The sequence below is a fragment of the Fundulus heteroclitus genome, chromosome 20 (assembly GCF_011125445.2).
Source record: "Fundulus heteroclitus isolate FHET01 chromosome 20, MU-UCD_Fhet_4.1, whole genome shotgun sequence".
Classification (NCBI taxonomy): domain Eukaryota; kingdom Metazoa; phylum Chordata; class Actinopteri; order Cyprinodontiformes; family Fundulidae; genus Fundulus; species Fundulus heteroclitus.
Window position 1 is genome coordinate 40992288 of NC_046380.1, and position 19415 is coordinate 41011702.

Genomic DNA, 19415 nt, shown 5'->3' on the forward strand with positions numbered 1-19415 from the left:
CTTCTTATACATGGTAGAATGTATGTTATGTTTTCTATACAGATTCTATAACAACAAGCAGATTGATGGGTCCTGCTGCAGAAAGCAGGCATCCCCAAACTAGGACATTTCCATCTTATGCTTCACATCTCCTTTATTCTCAAGTCCAAACAGTGAGATATTTAGACTTAATGTGTTTTAGGCTTACTTTTAGACTTTCTATGTCCAAAGAACCGTATTCCAGAAGGCCTTGGGTTTATCTACATTCTGTCGGTCAAATTTCTGTATGCCCTTCACTTTTTTCTCAGACTGAAAACATTTCTTCCTTGGGAAACCTCCCATGAAAGGTAAACTTGTACATCCTCTTTCTGATCGCACAGGAACACACTTTCATTATCAACAAAAGCAGGAGGCTACTGTAGGCCCCATGATTAGACCTTAGGGTTCCTGACGATGATCCAGCTCATCCTCAGCTGACACCTTTCCAGGCTTTTAAACTGGTGCAATTTTCTCCCTGAAGGCCAGACGGCTCTCTCGACGTTTCGTCTGGACAGGAGCAAACCAACCATGTCTGAGATTTAAACAGGACACGTCTCCTTTAATATGCTGAGTAATGATGCTCTAATTATGTGTGACACACCTGTGTCTAATCTCTACCATTTTAAAATGGGAATGGATGAAGGGGTTGTCTTAATTTGTTCCTGCCTGAAATTGTTCTTCTTTCTATTATAATATTTCAGTATTGTTAAAAGTTTTATCAAATGTCTATATGTTCAATTATGTTGAAAACATACAGGCACTTATGAGGTGTCCTAATTATGTCACATGACAATAATTGAGGGATGGAGAGCCATTTTTCTTCAGCCTCTCTAATGCCATTTTAAAGATGCTGTGCCTGCATGATCAGCCAATAATGTCTACAGGGATTTAACGGCGTGAAAACGGACATATTAGACTTCCTTGTGTATTCCCTTTATCTTAACTATACATCAACAGTCTACCCATGTTTGTCTTTCTTGATGGGCTGAATGAAATGTCATTCCACCCCCGGGGGACAAATAAAGCAATTCAGTTTAAACGCAGCTTTCATTCAATTATAACTCATCTCTGTTGTTTTCCCACACACATGTCAATCACACCCCCAAACCAACGCAGCCACCTTCCACCCTACCACCACTAACTGTGTCACTGACAGGCACAGCAGTGGTCACAGACTTTTTAAAGCTGCAACTAAAACAGCACTCTTTGCCGAGTTAACCGCTTGATCAGTGGTCAGCTGACAACCACACACCCAGACTACTGATGCCTCTATTTCTGCATGGGAAAAAGAAATAACCTGCAATGATTTTGGACTCCTCCAGATAGAATGTGTTAGACTGCTGAGGAAAACACTCACTGACAGCAAATCAGAAAAGGATCGGCAGATTACAAATTTGATTATTTACACGGATTGTCAGTTTAAAGATGGTGTATTCAGATACGGAACCAGAAACCCTGCTTCTGGTCATATAATTAGGATATCATGAAAAAGTAGATTTTTTGCTATTATATTCATTCATTACACGCAGACTGATATATTTCAAATGATTATTTCTTTTGATTTTGATGATCGGAACAACTAATAAAAACCCCAGATTCAGTATGTCAGAAAATTAGAATATTACTTAAGACCAATACAAAAAAGGATTTCCAGAAATGTTGGCCAACTGAAAAGTATGAGCTTGGAAAGTCTGAGCATGTTCAGCATTTAGTTGGGGCCTGTTTTCCCTGGATTACTGCAGCAATGCGGCGTGGCATGGAGTCCATCAGACTGTGGCACTGCTCAGGTGTTATGTGAGCCCAGGGTCCTCTCATAGTGGCCTTCAGCATTGTAAGGTCTGACTTATCGCATCTTCCTCTTCACAATACCCCGTCGATTTTCTTTTCCTTCCTTTTACCTCTCTGTTAATGTGCTTGGACACAGACCTCTGTGAACAGCCAGCCTCTTTAGCAATGACTTTTGTGTCTTGTCCTCCTTGTGCGAGGTGTCAATGGTCATCTTTTGGAAAACGGTCAAGTCAGTGGTCTTCCCTGTGATTGTGTCGCCTTCAGAACTAGACTGAGACCATTTAAAGGCCTTTGGAGGTGTTTTGATGTAATTACCCGATTAGAGTGTGGCACCAGGTGTCTTTAATATTGGACCTTTTCACAATATTCTAATTTTGTGTGATACTGAATTTAGGGTTTTCATTAGTTGTTATAATTGTTAAAATGAAAACAAATAAACGTTTGAAATATATCAGTCTGTGTGTAATGAATTAATATAATATACAAGCTTCACTTTTTGAATGAACTTTCGGAAAAAAGCAAACTAAACTTTTTCATGATATTTTAAATATATGACCAGCACCTGTACTCTGGATCACAGGTAAGAGTTTCTTACTCGTTTCTATTTTTTGCCCCTAAAACAGAATCACACATAACTTCCCCAATCAAGCTCACTGTACCTAATTTAGTCAGCCATTGTTTATTGAATTCACTTTTTTATATATCATCCCATTAAAAACATGTTTTGCTTATTTGCTGTTCTTTATTAATTATTATATTATGAGATAGACGAGTCAACAATTACACTTTTTTGTTTATAGTGTACATTTTATATTGTCCAACAGGTTAAAACAGACCCAAGTTCATTTTCACATCCTTTCATTCTTAACTTAACTGTAGAACAGTCTCTTGGTGTGATCAGTGTAAAGCTTTGTTTTTGACGCAGCGTTTAACGGCGGCATCGCCTGCGTCACGTCGCGGAATCAGAGCCGCGTCAGCTGGAGAGGAACGTAAATTACGCCCATCGCCCTCAGGTGAGCTCTGATGCAAGGCTCCCACAGAAGAAGGTGCCGCAGGCGGGAACAGTTGCCTAAGAGGGGACGGAACGGGACAGGCAGAACGGGCCCGCAGGTCTGAACAGGACCGGGAGACCGCCGCTGGTGTGGGCGGGCGGTGATGCTGACGGCTCGCTCCTGATCGCTGCTTGGGCTTGTTTCGCAAGTGCGTCTTGTTGCTCCACCTCCAGCGCCTTGAGCTGAGCTCGCAGCCGAGGAAGCGGCAGAGCGCAGGAGAACTGAACCGAGCTCAGCTGAACGGAGAGCGACCAGAGAGATGGCCGAGAATAAAGCGGGCCAGAACCTCCAGGCTGGAGCTGGCTTCTTCGCCAAGCGCGTCCAGAAGTCCTTGAATAGAGCGCAGGAGAAGGTGGGTTGTCGCCTCACTGCTTTCATGTCATGAAGAGTTTGCTGGAGAACGTCTCAGCCAGTTAGAGTCTCTTGATCTTACTCTGTAGAAGCACATGGTGGATCTGAGCAGGAGGACCGCTGGCTTCTCCGTTTAACTTTTACGCACAGGAAGGAGAACGTTTCTAGATCCTGGCAGCCGGGGCACGCAGTTACTTTATTCTAACTGGGATGACACCAGGCAGGACCTCATCAGGAGCAAACTGTTATCTGTACCTCCGGAGAAAAGACAAAAGCCTCATCCCCGCAGCGTTGAAGCGCACCAAAGCTGCTCATTGCCTGTCATGTCTGTTTAAAAGCGCCTGGATTTGAAGCCTTCCCTGTGCTGTGATGGAAACAGCAGCCGGGGCTCTGTTATTCTCAGTCAAGTGCTGTACAACTGTGCGGACATACAAAAGTTGCCACTTCCTGACTCTGCACTTCCTCTCGCTTCCTCTTTCTCTCACAGCTTGTGGCTGATTTCTTTTTTTTTTTTTTTGCGCTGGTGCTTTACCTCCTAAAGAGAAACAACCGACTTTTGCAAAGTTGTGTATTATAAGAACTAAAGGGGAGGGGGGGATGTGTTTTTACTTTTCCCGTTAGAAAACCACAATGAAGGAAGTACAGGTTTTAACTGTTTACCTTTTTGAAACAGCTGTGTTCAGTGGATTGTAAAGTGTAGCCACGTCTTTCTTGTTTGGTTAAGTATTTACTGCATGTTTGAGTTTCACTCTGTTGGGCTTAGGAGGGCTTGGCTACTGCCTTAATAAGAGGCGGGCAAGAATTTTCATTCCTTGATAAATTAGACCAATATTTGCCATTTGATAATATTTAAAAAGAAGTCTTAGGCACAATATCCTAGTAGTCTCTAAAGGCCGTGGTGGATTTTCTGTGCTGCTAGGAGTCCTGCTCACTGAAAGAATTCCACCTAGCAGGAGGTCTCAGCACATGCAGAGATGCCCAGTCAATCAGCCAGAGATGGACGGCAGCCAGTTTTCTCCTTGATTCGTCTTCTGTGACTGAAATTTTTTGTTTTGCTGTAATCTATTCACGAAATGTATCTACACTAAGAACTACTACAATTTTTTTTTTAATCAAAACTCACCGACCAAGAGCGTTCACTTTGATGCATTTTTGAGATTAATAAGAATCGGATAAAGTTTAAATGTGTGCTGTGATGCATTAAATGAGGTAAAAGAACTTGAAGCTATATTCGTCTGTTTCTTCTATATTCTTCTGTTTCATCTGTTAAATCCTTGGAAATAAAAAGTCATCTAATTCAGCATCTCACATCTCCAAACAAAACCAGAAACAAGGAGAAGTTTGCATCTCCCAATAGCTCCAAATGTGCTTCAGATCTTTCTCCTTCAGGAGCTGTTGTTCCTGCTGAGCATATCTGCAAACCGAGCGCCTGAAACGTCTTCACCACCAGATCTCTTGAGCACTGAGGACGCAACATGCCGCTGCTCCAGTTGACCTCTAGCTTCATTTTTTCTCTTTATTTCTTGCTCATGTACTCCTTGTCCGTATGGAAAGGTTTCTAACTGTTGGGAATGAGAATAAAGTTTTACCAAACATCCCCCACTGACGTGTGCTTTTGTTTCTCAGGTTCTTCAGAAACTGGGCAAAACCATGGAGACCAAGGATGAACAATTTGAACTGTGTTTCCAGAACCTCAACAAGCAACAGGTACTGCAACACCTGGCAGACCACGATCAGCCGCTCTGCTCTAAAGCTAGCTTTAATAGTTCAGCAGCAGTTTTTTTCAGCCTCCTCACCAAAAACCTCCTTGTGATTTTGCCTGCCATTGAGACTAAACAATCAGCGTTTTGTTTCTGATGTTGCAATTAAGCCAACTGACAAGTTCAGGCAATCAGCTTGGCCTTGATTTGGAAGATTTGAAACAGAAACTAGCCTTCTGTTATCTTCTCGTCTGACTTTTTGTTATTTCTCTGGCACTGCTCTCTGGATCAGCTCCAGGTTGAAAAAGAAAAGAGATGGCATTAAGATGTTTCTTCCATGTAAGAAGTGACACAGTTTTGTTCTGCAAATTCAGACTTTCGTTCTGGAAGAGGAATCTTTTTGGTATCTTAAACACGCTTTAAAATAAAACTTGGCAGATTTAAGAAAAAGAAGAACTGAATACAATTCAACACCCCTATTTTCTTATCTATTTTTTTAACTTTAGCTTCTTGGTTGTGAATTACGGACCTACTTCACTGACTTTAATGCTTTAACAATGTTAGAAAGTGAAATGAACACCTTTTTTCTGGTATAATGTTGCTCTGATTGACAAACAAGGTGAGGTGCTGTGTGTGAGCCACCATGTGTTGACGTCGCTGCCACGATGTGAGCGGCCTTTAAACACATCCAAAAAGCTGATGTGACGTGAGCCAGTTGTATTTAGGTCAAGCTGTACCACAGCGTGGTACTGGGAGGGATTAGCTGCACAATGGTTCTACAACCAAATACTGCAACTATTTGTGACGTTGTAGAAAAGTACTACAGCAGGTGCATTATTTGCTTTGAGGATGTCGATGGAGAAGTAGAGGGAAGGTCAGAGGGAGCTGCTTTGTGTTTTTAGACATTGATGTTGCATTTGTTTTTTAGTCAGCACTCAGAAATTCCTGTTTCTTAACGAAAAATCAACTGTGATAGCCGCTGTAGTTGGACTTTCCCCTCGGAAACTTTTTCAAGGCTGATTCTCGGATTCAGCGTGGCTGCTCCTTGTATCAACAACCGTAAGCTGTGATAAAACATGTTTATTTCACAAGACACAGTTGTAAGAGTGCGTCTAAAATCAACATTTCATGTAGCGGCTGCAACTCTGAACTGAACAGAAGGACGTTTCTAAGAGCTACGACGACCTAAACGACTGTTTTCCTGGCGGCGCCATATTAGAATCCTATCCTCCTAATCCTTTTTGTTTTTATTTTGAAATCCTGACCTGTCCGACTGGAAAAGTTTTTTTTCACTCTGGTTGACCCCATTCCCAGCTCCTATTGTAGTTGTCCAAGGCAAATGGAATGCAACACTAGAGAGAGCATGTGATGGGGTGCCGAGAGAGGAGCTGTGGTGTTTGAGGACGTCTGTAGTAGCAGAAAAGTATATTGGAGTGGTGCAGGAGATGTATGAGAGCTGTAAGAGGATGGTGAGGTGTACTGTAGGTGGGACAGAGGGGTTCAGGGTGGAAGTGGGACTGCACCAAGGATCGGCTCTGAGGCCCGTCTTGTTTTCTGTGGGGATTGATGGGTCGACAGATGAGGTTAGCCAGAAATCAGCTGGACTGTGATGTTTGCAGACGACATTGCAAACTTTCAAGCCGGCTTGACACTTACTAAATTCCTTGTGCGCTCCGTCTGTTTACTGCAACATGTGCTGCGCAGCAATTCGAACTGGATTCGAGCATGCATCCAGACAGCCCCGCCCCCTCCCTTTTATTTTAGAATATTACCAGATCTGCATTACACTTCCTGCGTCTGATTTCCTGTCTGGCTCATCTGATTTTCAGAAATTGACACATTACGCTCTGTCATCCTTCACAAATGGACTTGGTCTGTATGTCTGACGGACAACAGTGAAAGGATCTCTGTCATATTGTAGCACCACAGTGCTGCTGGGAAATGCCCTATTGACTAGAACGGCTTTTCTTTGTGATGTTAATGGGGAAATATTACAGATACAGAAGGGTTCCAGCACATAAGCGCAGCATACACGTGTCCTACGCTTAGGTTAGCTTTTCATTTTAATCAATACACTAGGCTCATAATATGTTTGTATTTATGCTACACAATGCCTAAATTAGATTGAAGTTCTAATTTCAGACGCATATACGCTCCTGTTTGGCATACTTTCGGAAGTGAACTTTGATACAGGATGTGGTATTCCTGCTCATTCCCTGCCAAAGTAGTCGAGTCTCTCTTCGGCCACAAGATGGTAGAAGTCACAAGTTGACACTGGATTGGATGGGATACCCCCATTTTTTTGCTGAGTTCTCTGCCTTTCCTCTCAAAACACTTCATCAACTAGCAGAAGGAAGGCCAAGATGCTCTTTTCATGTGGCGAAAGTTCTTCTCTGGGCATAAACACGCAGCTGTGGAGCGCACGTGTTAGCGTCTGGTGTAAATTTACGCTTTAAAAAAAAAAACACGCCCGTAAGCCGCGCCGCTTACGTTACACAGCCAGTGTACTTCCTGCTTAACAGATGACACACGGATGGAGGAGTACGTGTGAACAGGGGGGGCCACTGTGGATCTGCCCACTCCAGCCAGGACTAAATGCCGGATAAATGGCAAATAGCGACTGTATTTGAATGCAGTTGTAAATGTGAAGTTGCCTTCACATTGAGCGCGAATGTCAGGCTGAGTGACAGATTTACATGATATCCCTCTGCACAAGCTCCACATGGGAGCGATGGGCCATGAGGCGCCATATTAGAATTAGGATGGCAGGTACTGCCTCACAGAGGCAATTCTGACGCAGAACCTGCAATTTGGCCGATAAAAGCGAAGTATGATCGTGTTCTGTGATTTTAATATTCGTGTGTTATCCTTTTTTTTAAATTACTCTTTTATCTTGTGCAGTTTGTGTGTGTGGTTTTGCACTAGAGTGTGAACACACTGAATCTGGTTTTATCCTATGGTTTGCCTGTTCTTAACCAGGAAATCTTCGATGCAGCGTTCTCTGACCACATGCCCATGCCATTTGAAGTTCCACTTGCAGTAGTTACATTCAAGCCTCCCGGTGCCGAATCATTGACCTTTCCTCTGGTGCTCAGTTCTTGTCTGTTTTTAGTCAGCGACTTCACATCACAGTTTTTGTGCAACAAGATGCAGGAAAGTAGCTCATTGTTTCACACCGCCTGCCTGTCTGTTATGGGCACTGTTGCCTCTTAAGGCCAGACAGCCTGAACTTAAACCTGAACCGTGGTTGAGTGACACGACTCGTGATGCCGTAGTTGCCGCAGAGCGTGTTGCAAATGGAAGAAAAGAAGATTGGAGATTTGATTTCAAAAGTTAAAGGACTCCTTGCATCATTACTAGAAAACTGTTTGGATGCCAAAAGAAGCTATATTTCAGATATTCTGTCAAACACCCATAAACCATGTGTTTAATTTAAAACCACTGACTCTACTTAACCTTTTAACTCTACTTAGTTTCTATGGAAGCATCCTCTGTTCACTGTGACTATTTTCTCCCCATTTTCACTGAAAAGGTTTAAGAGCTGTAAAGTCTGTGATCCTGCTCGTTTACTCTTTGACAGGTTTAAACCTGTGACTATGTCGTTTATGCAGGAAGTTATTACTCATCTGAGGCCATCAGGTTCTTCTAACGATCCTGTCATTTCTTGACTTTTTAAAGAGCATTTTCCCAGCATAGAGCATTTTCCCTGCATAGACCATCTTGCACTTGAACTTCTCAACAGTAGTCTGTCCTCTGGTGTGGTCCTTGATCATTTTAAACATGCAGTAGTAAAACTGGACTGGATCCTGCAAATTTAGCTATTTTTAGGCCCAATTCTAAACTGCTGTTTATATCCACAGCCTTTGATAAGATGGTGCACATTCAATTAACTGTCTTTCCTGACAAGCATTGCATTCTTGAAGCTCTTCAGTCTGATTTTAGAACACTCCACAGCACTGAATCAACTCTTTTTAAAACGCTTTTAATACTATCTTTTTAGTTGCTGACTGTGTCATCCTTGTACTTTTAGATTTAACAGCTGCATTTGACACATGTGGCTATCTTCTTTAGAGCAATGAGTTGGAATCAGGGGCATTGCTGATTCCCACTCGGCAACGAACCAAGGTCTAGTTTTGTTTAACAAACCAAACATTCTTTGTCAGATGTACTGGTCTGAGTATTTCAGAAATTGCCCATCTACTAGGATCTTCATGGTCCAAATGTATATCCAGTGAGTGACAGTTTTGTGGAATAAAAAGTCCCTGTTGATGTAGGAGGAAAATGGACAAACTGGTTTAAGACAACGTAAAGTCAACAGTGGCTCAAATAACAGCCAAGGTATGCCGAATTCCATTTCTGAACACACAACAGGTGTGAAAAACGGAGGCTACAGTTCACACAGACTAACCAAAAAGTGATGACAGATTGGGAAAACGTTGCCTGGTATGCCGAGTCTTGATTTCAGCTGCAACCTTCAGATTGTAGGGTCAACATTTGGCATAGATAACATGGAAGCATGAGTCATTCCTGCCTTGTATCAGCTCCTGCTGCTGATGGTGTGGGGGTAATTTCCTGGCACCTTTTAGATCATCTAGTACCAGTTAAATTGTTTTAATGTCGCAGCCTACCTGGGTAGTGTTGCTGACCATATCCGTCCTTTCTTGACCACACTTACACCCACCAACTGATCACTACTTTCAGCAGGATAATGCACCATGTCACAAGGCCCAAATCATCTCAAATTGATTTTTGAATATAATTATGACTTGACTGAAGCCCAACGGACCCCACAGTCACCAGATCTATATCCAATAGAGCACCATTGGGTACCATGTGGTGGAAAAATCTCTAAATGACTGTTTCCATCACCTAGCTGAATCGAGTATTGAGTGTAAATAAGTTGTCCAACCTGCTAAAACAAGATGTACCTACTATGGTGGTTGATGACTGTAGAATATATAATTTACTCCTGAAAGAACCGTCAATGATTAGACCCTTTTCTTTTTCAGTCATCCCTTATTCCTAATAAGCAGGGCAAACTACTAATGTAAGAGTGATCATGCATTAAATATTAAATAAAAATAAAAAAGTCATGCAATGCTAAAAAAAAATTAGCTGTCTGAGAAAAATACTTAACAAAACACTTCCTCTTAATCTTGATTTTCTTTTTCGTCCTCCTTGCTTCCCCATCCATATTTTGCTGTCGAGCTGATCTTTGTGCAGTCTTTTTCATTCTTGTAAATGGTCTGTTGATGTTTTGTATGCATTAATATACATGCATGTTTGGTAAATTTAAGGTAACCCTGCTCAGTTGCACATTTCTTTGAGTTTTTTATGGGTTTTTTTTAACTAATAACTGTTCAATATCTTTGCCACAGGTACGCTTGGATTTCCCCACTGTGGAACCATAAAGGATATGTCTATTTCTATTTTACTGATCAGGTTTTGGTTGCTCAACAAATTGACATTTGTGAAAAGTATTTTTTTTAATTAAATTACACAAACAGAATCTCCTTCAGATGACTCAGACAGCTGGTTCCTGACCTTGGTTCACTGACTATTCCATGCATGGCACCAAGTAATTTAAGGACTATTGGTTATTATCTCCTATTTTTGATTTGCAGCTATTATTTTGTTTCCATTACGACCCTCTGTGTATTAGTGGTCTTTATAAAAAACATATACCAAAATTACTTCGATATAAACTTCCGTTTATAAAAAAAATCTCAATATACCCAGCATCCAAGTTTGCTCATGATTTCCATAGCAAGCTTGCCACTCCATAACACGGAGGAAGGCTGTGAAGCCAAAATGGTATCTGTTCCTCTGTCTGTGGTTCATGATCTCTTATTTGAGCTTGCTTAATCATTAGCTTTTTGGCTAAGATTAGCAAAATGGCCTCCGCTGGCAATTGCTGATACACTTGACCGATTTTGTTGCTTTTTTTCACGTCCTTTCTATGTTGCTCAGTGTTGCACAGTTCTGTGTATCCTCCAGTTGCCCCTTTTTAACTACGTTCTCTTGTTGGGACTTGGTCAATGTTAACGTTTCTGAGAAACAACAAGGGCTGTTGTAAAAGAAAAGTGTTAACGAGCAACAGGAAGGAAGTGCACAGTGACACGCTTTCTGCTTTCACTTCACCATATCAACTGCTGCCACTATTTAGGCTGGTTGTGGTCAGTAAAATGCTCTGTGTATGTAAACTAATGGGGAATGAGATGAGCTGCAACCCAACGGACACATCGTGACGATAGTTTGAGGTTCCCAAGGGGGGAAAAAGAGACAGAAATGGCCAAAATCATACAGATTTGATTACTTTGTGTGACTAGTGAGCTTCTTGACTTACTCTGCTTTTTCCTTCACCCACAGATCGACGGGAACAGGTTGTTTAAAGACGTGAAGGCCTACTATGCAGCAGTGAAAAGTGAGTTTAAGCACAAATATTCAGTCTCGCAGCATTTAGACATCACCACTGTTTGCACAGGAAATCTAGTGAAGTAAAAAGGGAAGTGAATTTGATCTATTCCTAGATTTTAGGTTGGCTTTTGCAATTCTTTCTGGGGTTGCTGGGCTGTACTTGGACAAGTGAAGGCCAACAGTGGAAGAACAAAAAAAAAAAAACGGCTGCCTGTATGATTCATCTGCAGAATGAGTTGTTTCTGTGTTCTCTTCCGACTTCCAGTCAGGAAACAACTGTTGTTGTGGCTTTTTCTGTGTGGGTGCTGCAACGGGACCACAAACTCTTTAAAACAAATTCCTTCTCAAGGCTCCGTACTCAGCCGAAGCTTGTAGAGTCCTGCTAATATTTTCTGGCCTTTTTCAAGACCTGCAATGTGTTTCCACAGCTGTGCACGAGACTTCCAAGCGACTGTCCATGACCCTGAGTGACATTTACGAATCGGACTGGAACGGCGTGGAGGACCTTGCTGTCATTACAGAGGTGAGTTTAGTGTGTTAATGTTCACACAAAGCCTTGCAAAATGACTTACGGCAGTTTTTACATTTTGTAATGATACAACTACAAATCTATTAAGTGTATTTTATTGGGACATAGAGATAGACCGTCACCATGTAGTGCGTGATTGTGAAGTGAAATGATGATTCATGACTGTTAAAATTATATGGATAAATTAAGAATAAGAAGTGTAGCAGTTTTTGTATCACTTCCTATTCTGATACCCGTAAATAAAATCCTGTGCAATCATTTTCCTTCAGACGGCAAAGCGGCAGCCAGGTGGGATTTTAAAGCGTGGGAGACGTTTAAAGCAGGGTTGGAATGTACAGCGAGACTGTAGATGACACCAGCTGTGAATCGCTGCCATATAGTTAAACTGGATTGGATTAAATTTAAGAACTGTTAAATGCTGACAACTATTCGCTTTGTATGCACAACGCAGGCCTTTATGAAAGAGTCACAATACTAAGAAGGTTTTTTGAATGGGCAGCAAAATGGTTGCCTCAATCACAGAAGGGGAAATGTCAAACATGTGGAAGAAGGATCTCTGATTGGATGAAATCAAAATATAATTTCTTGGCGGCATGCAAATGCTGTAAGTGGAGGAAATCTAACACCGTCTTTGCGCATTATCCACTACTCACCAACTTTGCACTGTAATATGGCGCTGGCAGCGCTTTACTAAACTCAGGGCAACTGGAAGTAAAAACCTGTTGGAGGTTGCAAAAGACTTGAGACGGAGGTGGGAGTTAATCTTCCTGCTGGACAACGAACCCAAACGTACGAACTGAGCTACAAGGGAGGTGTTTAGTGAAGTGATGTTCAACTTTTTTGTCTCTTTCCTTTGCCGCATGTTATCCCCCCCCCTCTCTCAGCCCCCCTTCCTGTTAGCCTACTTTCAACAGAAATGACCATTAATGCCACCAAAAATCCCCCCCATAATAATTAAAAAAAGTCATGTCGCTTTTTTTTTTTTGTTATAACCTACCCAAGATGCATTATTCTGAGGCAATGTTTAGGGAGTCAGATTGCTTGAGTAGAAAATGTCTTTTTTTTTTTTTTTTTTTTTAAAGGCCATGGGCTTTTCCCCCACAGAGTTAAACTCAAGTTGGATTTATAATTAAAACATTGTTTTCAGGGTTTTTACACATCTTTACCTGGGAGTAATTCATTGTTCTGTGTATTATACTATAAGTTATAGACTATTATGGATAGAATCAGTTTTTTAGAATTCTAGGTTATTGTGTTGATTCAGGTGGTTGTGTCTTTAATCATGATGTTGTGTGTTTTTTTTTTTTTTTTTTTTTTTTTTTTTTTTTTTTTTTTTTGGGACTGTCTCTTCTCCCGTGTCTCCTCCTGGGCTTCAGAGCGAGGACTTGCTGTGGAACGACTTTGAGGAGAAAATAAGTGACCAGCTTGTCCGCACCATGGAGAACTACACGAGCCAGTTTCCTGAGGTCAAGGTAAAGCGATGCAGCTTAGCTGGAATCTCATCTTGCAATACTCGATTGCCCAAAAAGGTGTCTCTGGTTCTCTTTAATTCCTGGATCAATGTGTCGAGTTTGATTTAGCCAGGTTACATATTTTCCTAAGGACTGTTAAAATCTAAAAGGAAGACACAATGGTTCTAGCTTTGATTCTAACAGAAATGAATGAATTAGCAAATTATCCAGATTTATACATCAAAGCTTGTGTCATGAATGCGTTATCTGCTTATTAAGCCCCAACAAATGTACATTAGAGTACCTGCTGTTAGTTGATGCATTTGTCATGGGAATTTTTAGTGTTTAAGCATTCAGTTAACATAAAACTTGGAGCTGGCAAATGGAAACTTGGCTGATTGGTTGAAGCCTGTGCAAAACGGCACGGTATTACTTGTTGGGAAATCAAATATGTCCATTCTTTCATGTCTTATCAACTCTTCTTCTTTTGATGCTCATTTTTGTGCAACGTTTTGTGTGGTATGTGTGTGTTTTTTCAGGACCGAGTTGCAAAGCGGGGTCGCAAACTGGTGGACTACGATTCAACTCGTCATCACCTGGAAGCTCTACAGAGTGCGAAGAAAAAGGATGAAGCCAAAATCACTAAGGTTGAGTAAACATGTTGGCTAACAGTTGTGGTATCCGTTTTTATTTCCGTAACCTTTTTTTTTTTTTTTTAATTTCTATTTATTTTACCAAACCCGTTTCTCAGGCAGAGGAGGAGTTCAACAAAGCCCAGAATGTCTTTGAAGAGATAAATAATGAGCTGCGGGAGGAGTTGCCTGTTCTCTATCAGAGGTATCAGCAGCAGTAACTGAAAGCAGACTCCGATTAGGTGGAATCTTTGTGACCCGAGTGGGGGGAAAAAGGCGTTTCATAGATGAAGGTGGAATTTAAGCTGATTTCTCTGTCTCTGCAGTCGGATCGGCTGTTACGTGACCGTGTTCCAGAACATCTCAAACCTGCGCGATGTCTTTTATAAAGAAATGAGTGTGGTAAGAAATCCCACAACCGTCTGCATTCCCACTGTCCCACAATGCTCTGGGAAGACGCTTTTGATGACCGCGGGCTGCTTCCTTTACAGCTAAACCGGGAACTTTACAACGTGATGAAAAAACTGGAGACTCAGCACTCGGGCAAAAATTTCATCATCAAGGGTTTGGATAGGTACGGTGTTGTTTTTGCGTTGATCTCATTTATAGTTACCGATGGTGGCAAAACTATTCATACCCCTGGCAGATTTAGATTTAATGTAATCCTTTTAATTTTACTAACATGTTTATTTTGACTGGAAGTAATATTAAAGTTTTCAGAGCACTCCAGTGAAAGTCCTGACTTGAATCATAGAAAATCTGTAGATGGACTTAAAGATGAGGGTGATGGCATTGAAGCTTTCCAACTATTAAGGCGTAGAGCTCATCATCAAAAATAAATCAACAAAATAGTTGTGGAAACATGCAAAAAGCTGTTTAACAATGAGGAGCAATAATTTCCTTGATTGTTGAGAAAATTATACATTTCACATGCATTTTCTTTTATTTATAAGGCAAATTAAAAGCAGAAAATAATTTTTAAAATTATGATCTCTATAATTTTATTTGTCCTTTAGAGATGACTCTAAAATTCTTGTCAGAAACAAACTTGTTGGTTTAATGAAAATACATATTTTAAATATACAAGGGGTATGAATCATTTTGGTCCCAACTTTGTATATATACAGACTCAGCCAAATTTGTTGGAATCCCTGGTGAACGTGTAGAAGGCTTTCAAATAAACCTGCCTCTTTCATTGCACACTTATTAAAAAAAAAATCCAACTTTTTATTTTAAGTACATCTATTCAGTAAGAAAGAAAAATGTTCAGAAATAATGTTCCCAAAGAACTGGTGGAACAATTGTTCCACCAATTGTTCCAATTCTCTATAATATCCTTAGAAAAATAAATGGAACACTTTTTAAGTTAATCAGAAATTGTAATTTGGTAATTCATAATGTTCTGTTTCCCTGGAGTATAAATAAGACGTAACACAGAGGCCCATTACTTTAGCCACTGGTCCCTCGGCTGGAAAAGATCCACCTTCAGTGGAGATGTTTCTAACTATCCTAACCCTGCTCAAAGCTTATTGTTGCAGTAAAGGGTAGCATCTTGGAGTCTCCATGACAACCATTAGATGCTGTCTACATGCCAAAGATTCTTTTTGTTTTTCCGGTGGTGAGTTTAGGAAAAAAAATACACTTTCTGTCCTACTCTCATAAATACCTGGAGTTTGCTGAACTTTGCTCAGACAGATGATGGTGTTAAGTTGTTCACATGTGAGCTTGGTGTGAAATAAAGAAGAAATGTGTGGAAAAGCACCTCATGCCCAACCGTTGATGAGCTGTGATGCTGTGGCCTTGCTTCTTTTTCAAAGAATCGGGAGACTATTTGCATGGACTAGTTTTTCAGCATCACTCCTGGACAGAACATTTCTAAACTGTCTGTCCCACCTGTGTTTTTGTTTCAGCGGTTTTTAACCTGGGATCTTTTCCCTGCTGAATAGTTGTTTTCAAATGAAAGGTTGGATCATTTACGTGAGATTAAGCTGCTGAAATCGAAACATAATTTATTTCAATGCTTTTCGCACATTTTTATGTGGGGTACCATACAGTTTGTCTGTACGGTAAAAATGTCCCATGGTGCCAATCTTTTGTTCCACTATAACTCTGACTATACCACCTGTTTGGGTTCATGAGGATTACACATAACCTATCCTGCTGTCACTTTAAAAGTGCCTGAAATTCAAGTAATTCTGTTGCTTTCAAGAAGAGCTTAATTAAAAGGAGACCTCCTAAGAGAGACAGCCTCCGAAACTAAAACAGTTTGGTGTATGAGATACGCGCTTTGTTTATGGAAGAGATTCTTGCTGTGAAACATGGAGGGGCCGGTTGGTGTGCTGTGTAAGCCACAGGTTGCCCTGACCCTGCAGTATGCAGTGACTGATTACTGGGGGATTTCTAGAGTGTTTGTCTCATAGCCCCGGTTGTAATCCCTGCAGATAATGGCCCAAAATGCGGCGCAGCAGCTCTGTAATGACAGGAAAACGATGTAATCCTGTTAGAATCAGGCCCACATTTAGTTTTAGTGAAGGCATGACTGCCATTGAGTGGACACTTTTTGAGAAAATGGCAGAGGAAGGACCATTATCTTTTATCCGCACAACACGCTGATTCACAGGAGCTGTCGATGAGCGCCGAGTTCTCCTGAGTCCAGGCTGTACCCCATACTAAGACTTCTCCTTACCTGAGTCACTAAAATGATCAAACCATGAGGAGATCAAATAAAGTAGATGTGTATAAAGAGCAGGTGTTTGGCTGGTGTAGCCGTCGCCAGAAAAGCAAGACATCTGCTGTGATCTCAGAGCCGTCCTAGCCTGACAGGCAGCAGTTATTGCTTCTCTTACGTTTCTGAGTAAGTCTGCAGCCTATGGCTCTGCTGTGTTCAGTGAGATGTGTATTCTGGAATCAGCAACTTATTTGAAGGGGTTGAAGTACCCTTATGATCTTGGGGGGGTTCTTCTGTTGTTTAGTCTTGGCCACTGATTTGTTATCCGGGGCTAACTGGGTTCGGCTAAAATAAATTCAAATATCTGGATGGAGCGAGAAAAGAAAAGACTGACAGAACAGAATGCCTTGTCAGGAAATTAAATACCAAGGCGTTCTCTTGGAGTCGTGGGCTTAAAAGGTCGAAGTGGGGTGGGTCCAACCAACCCGCCTCTTGTGGATCACTTGTGGATAGAGATGAAATGGCTGGGTGCCGTGTGAACTGGGCGGCAGCCAATTGTTATTTCCAGAGTTAATGTACCGTGCGTCATTTTATTTCTTGCTGTGCGTACACTTTCAGTATGGATTCTGAAAGTGAAGTTCACCTCACTAGTGGAAGGTAGCTGGTGCTTGAGTATGGGGGGGTCAACTGATGCCAACTAGATAATATAGTAAGTGTTATCTTCACAAATATTTCAGCTTCAGAAGCTTTGCTTTTGGAGAGTGGCTGGACTGTCTTGTACACCAGAGTTGGCCTGGTAGGGACCTGCAGACAGGGTGGGGGAGTGGACTGCCTCAAGCTTTTAGGGAGATGGTGATGAAATTCCTTCCCAGATCCTCTTTGCTACATCAAAATAGTTTTACAAGCTTGTTTAGTCCTGTTGACTAAGTTTGTGTTTCACATCGCAACCTTTTTATTCGCCTTGTAATCACACAGTTGCATTTCAAAAAGCAGTGAATTTGATTTGTTATCACACTTGTACTTATATTCCAATATTTATAACGTTCCGTTATTGCATTCCGAGCCAATAATCATTATTTTGGTTTCTAGCCTCACAACTGGCAAGTCAAAGAAAAGAAAGTCCTTGGCCATCTCCAACCCCATCCCCTGCAACACAGCTTTCCCAGCCGACCACGTCTCCATCCATGCCTCCACGCAAAATGGCAAAGAGGCTGGTTCCACGTCCCCCGTCCAACCGTCTCAGAGCCCTTCTGAAGGAAGCACTGCCCCAGAGGACAGCAGCATCCCATCCCAAAGCGTCAGCTCATCAGACTCTGATCTCAGCTCCAGCGGCGTAAACACACCCAAGAGGCAGTCTGTGTGTGACAATGAGAACAACAAGAGCACACGCAGTCAGAGTCCAGAGGACCTGGAGGCCGAGGCCGAGGCTGAGCTCGCAACTAACCTGTCGGATGACTCTGGAGTCGGCGTGCCAAAGTCTGAGGAAGCCAACCTCGAACTATCCGGCCCCCCTCATTTGGCAGATGGCGACGATATGCAGAGTCTTAACCAGGGCGCCGTGAGCAGTCCGCCATCAGAGGAGGCCAAAACTGAAGCTCCACCAGTTCCGCCCCCCCGCCAGTCCTTTCACTCCACAGACCAGCAGCCTCTGCTACCAGCCAAAGAGCAGGACGAGACGGAAACACCGGGACCAGGGGATGACTCGAGTTCCCAGAATCCACCAGGCTTTCTCTACAAGGTACACATTACTGCTTTCCAGTGGCAGCGAGTTATTATTAAAAAAATTAAAAAAACTTCTTTTGGTTGATTTTTCTCTGTTTTCACAAACTTAGCATTGTCTGAGTCCTAAACCAGACTCTGCTTGAACAAAAAACAGAGAATAATGCTTCGTAAAGTGTTTTGCAGAAAACTGCATATGATACCCCAGGACAGCAACAGCTTATAGTGTTTGTTGGGTTGGAATTAAAAATCTCTCTGCCCTACAAATAAAGCATCACAAAACTGCACTTCTTACTTTACTCCAGGCTGTGGCGACAGAGAGCAATGAAGCATCTGATGAAGGCCAGCTGCAGTTTGAACAGGGAGACGTCATCCTGGTGCTAGCTGACACCCAGGAGGTTAGTGTGTGTGTGTGTGTGTGTGTGTGTGTGTGTGTGTGTGTGTGTGTGTTGTGGTGTGCATTGTTCTCTCTATACTTCGTGTGGCTCAATCCCTGACGGAAGACAACATTGGTGGAGATTCTCAGTTGTGTGGACATTTTGCTGGTCAACAAAAATAATCATGCAATAGGCTCTGTGACCCTAAAAATTACCCTGTAAATTTTTACAGGTGGACCCCAGTGAGATAGGAGTCACTGAAAAGTGTGTGAATGACTCTGCTCTAGATCACCCTCTAATGGAAACTCTCTTGCACTGCAACGAAATAAGTGGGATTTTCTGATTGCTTGTGTTGTGAATTTTCTGATTGGCTTGTGTGGGGAATTTTCTGATGGGCAGTTCTGATCATGTGACCAAATACTTAGGATGCCACTCAGAAAAGGATTCAAAGCCAAGTCCATTCTATATTAAGAAGAGAGGATGCTTTTTACTATGTTTTACTTGTTTTACTTGTTGAGATTAGATATATATGGAGTTAACAGATTTTTTTTGCAAATGGATTTCTTTTTAAAATAAATAAATAAATAAATGAATAATATTAATAAAAATAATGATTATTAATAATAAATAATAATCATAATTACACATTTAAAGGCAGTGGTCTATTTATAGTAGTATTTTAAAAGCTTGGCATCTAGTGTCAGTATTAAAAA

At 41.6% G+C, this 19415-nt stretch overlaps 1 protein-coding gene across 1 annotated transcript; it reads left to right on the forward strand.

Annotated features, from left to right (window-relative positions):
* Positions 1–2825: 2825 nt before the first annotated feature.
* On the forward strand, positions 2826–18723 carry LOC118556190 (bridging integrator 2-like; the record flags this gene model as incomplete). Its single annotated transcript, XM_036124560.1, is given in 11 exon segments — positions 2826–3210; positions 4836–4916; positions 11279–11333; positions 11755–11849; positions 13232–13327; positions 13846–13953; positions 14058–14143; positions 14265–14340; positions 14430–14512; positions 17696–18344; positions 18631–18723. Coding segments are annotated over 11 exon segments (1515 nt in total), but the record flags the coding sequence as incomplete, so codon positions are not given.
* Positions 18724–19415: the final 692 nt, after the last annotated feature.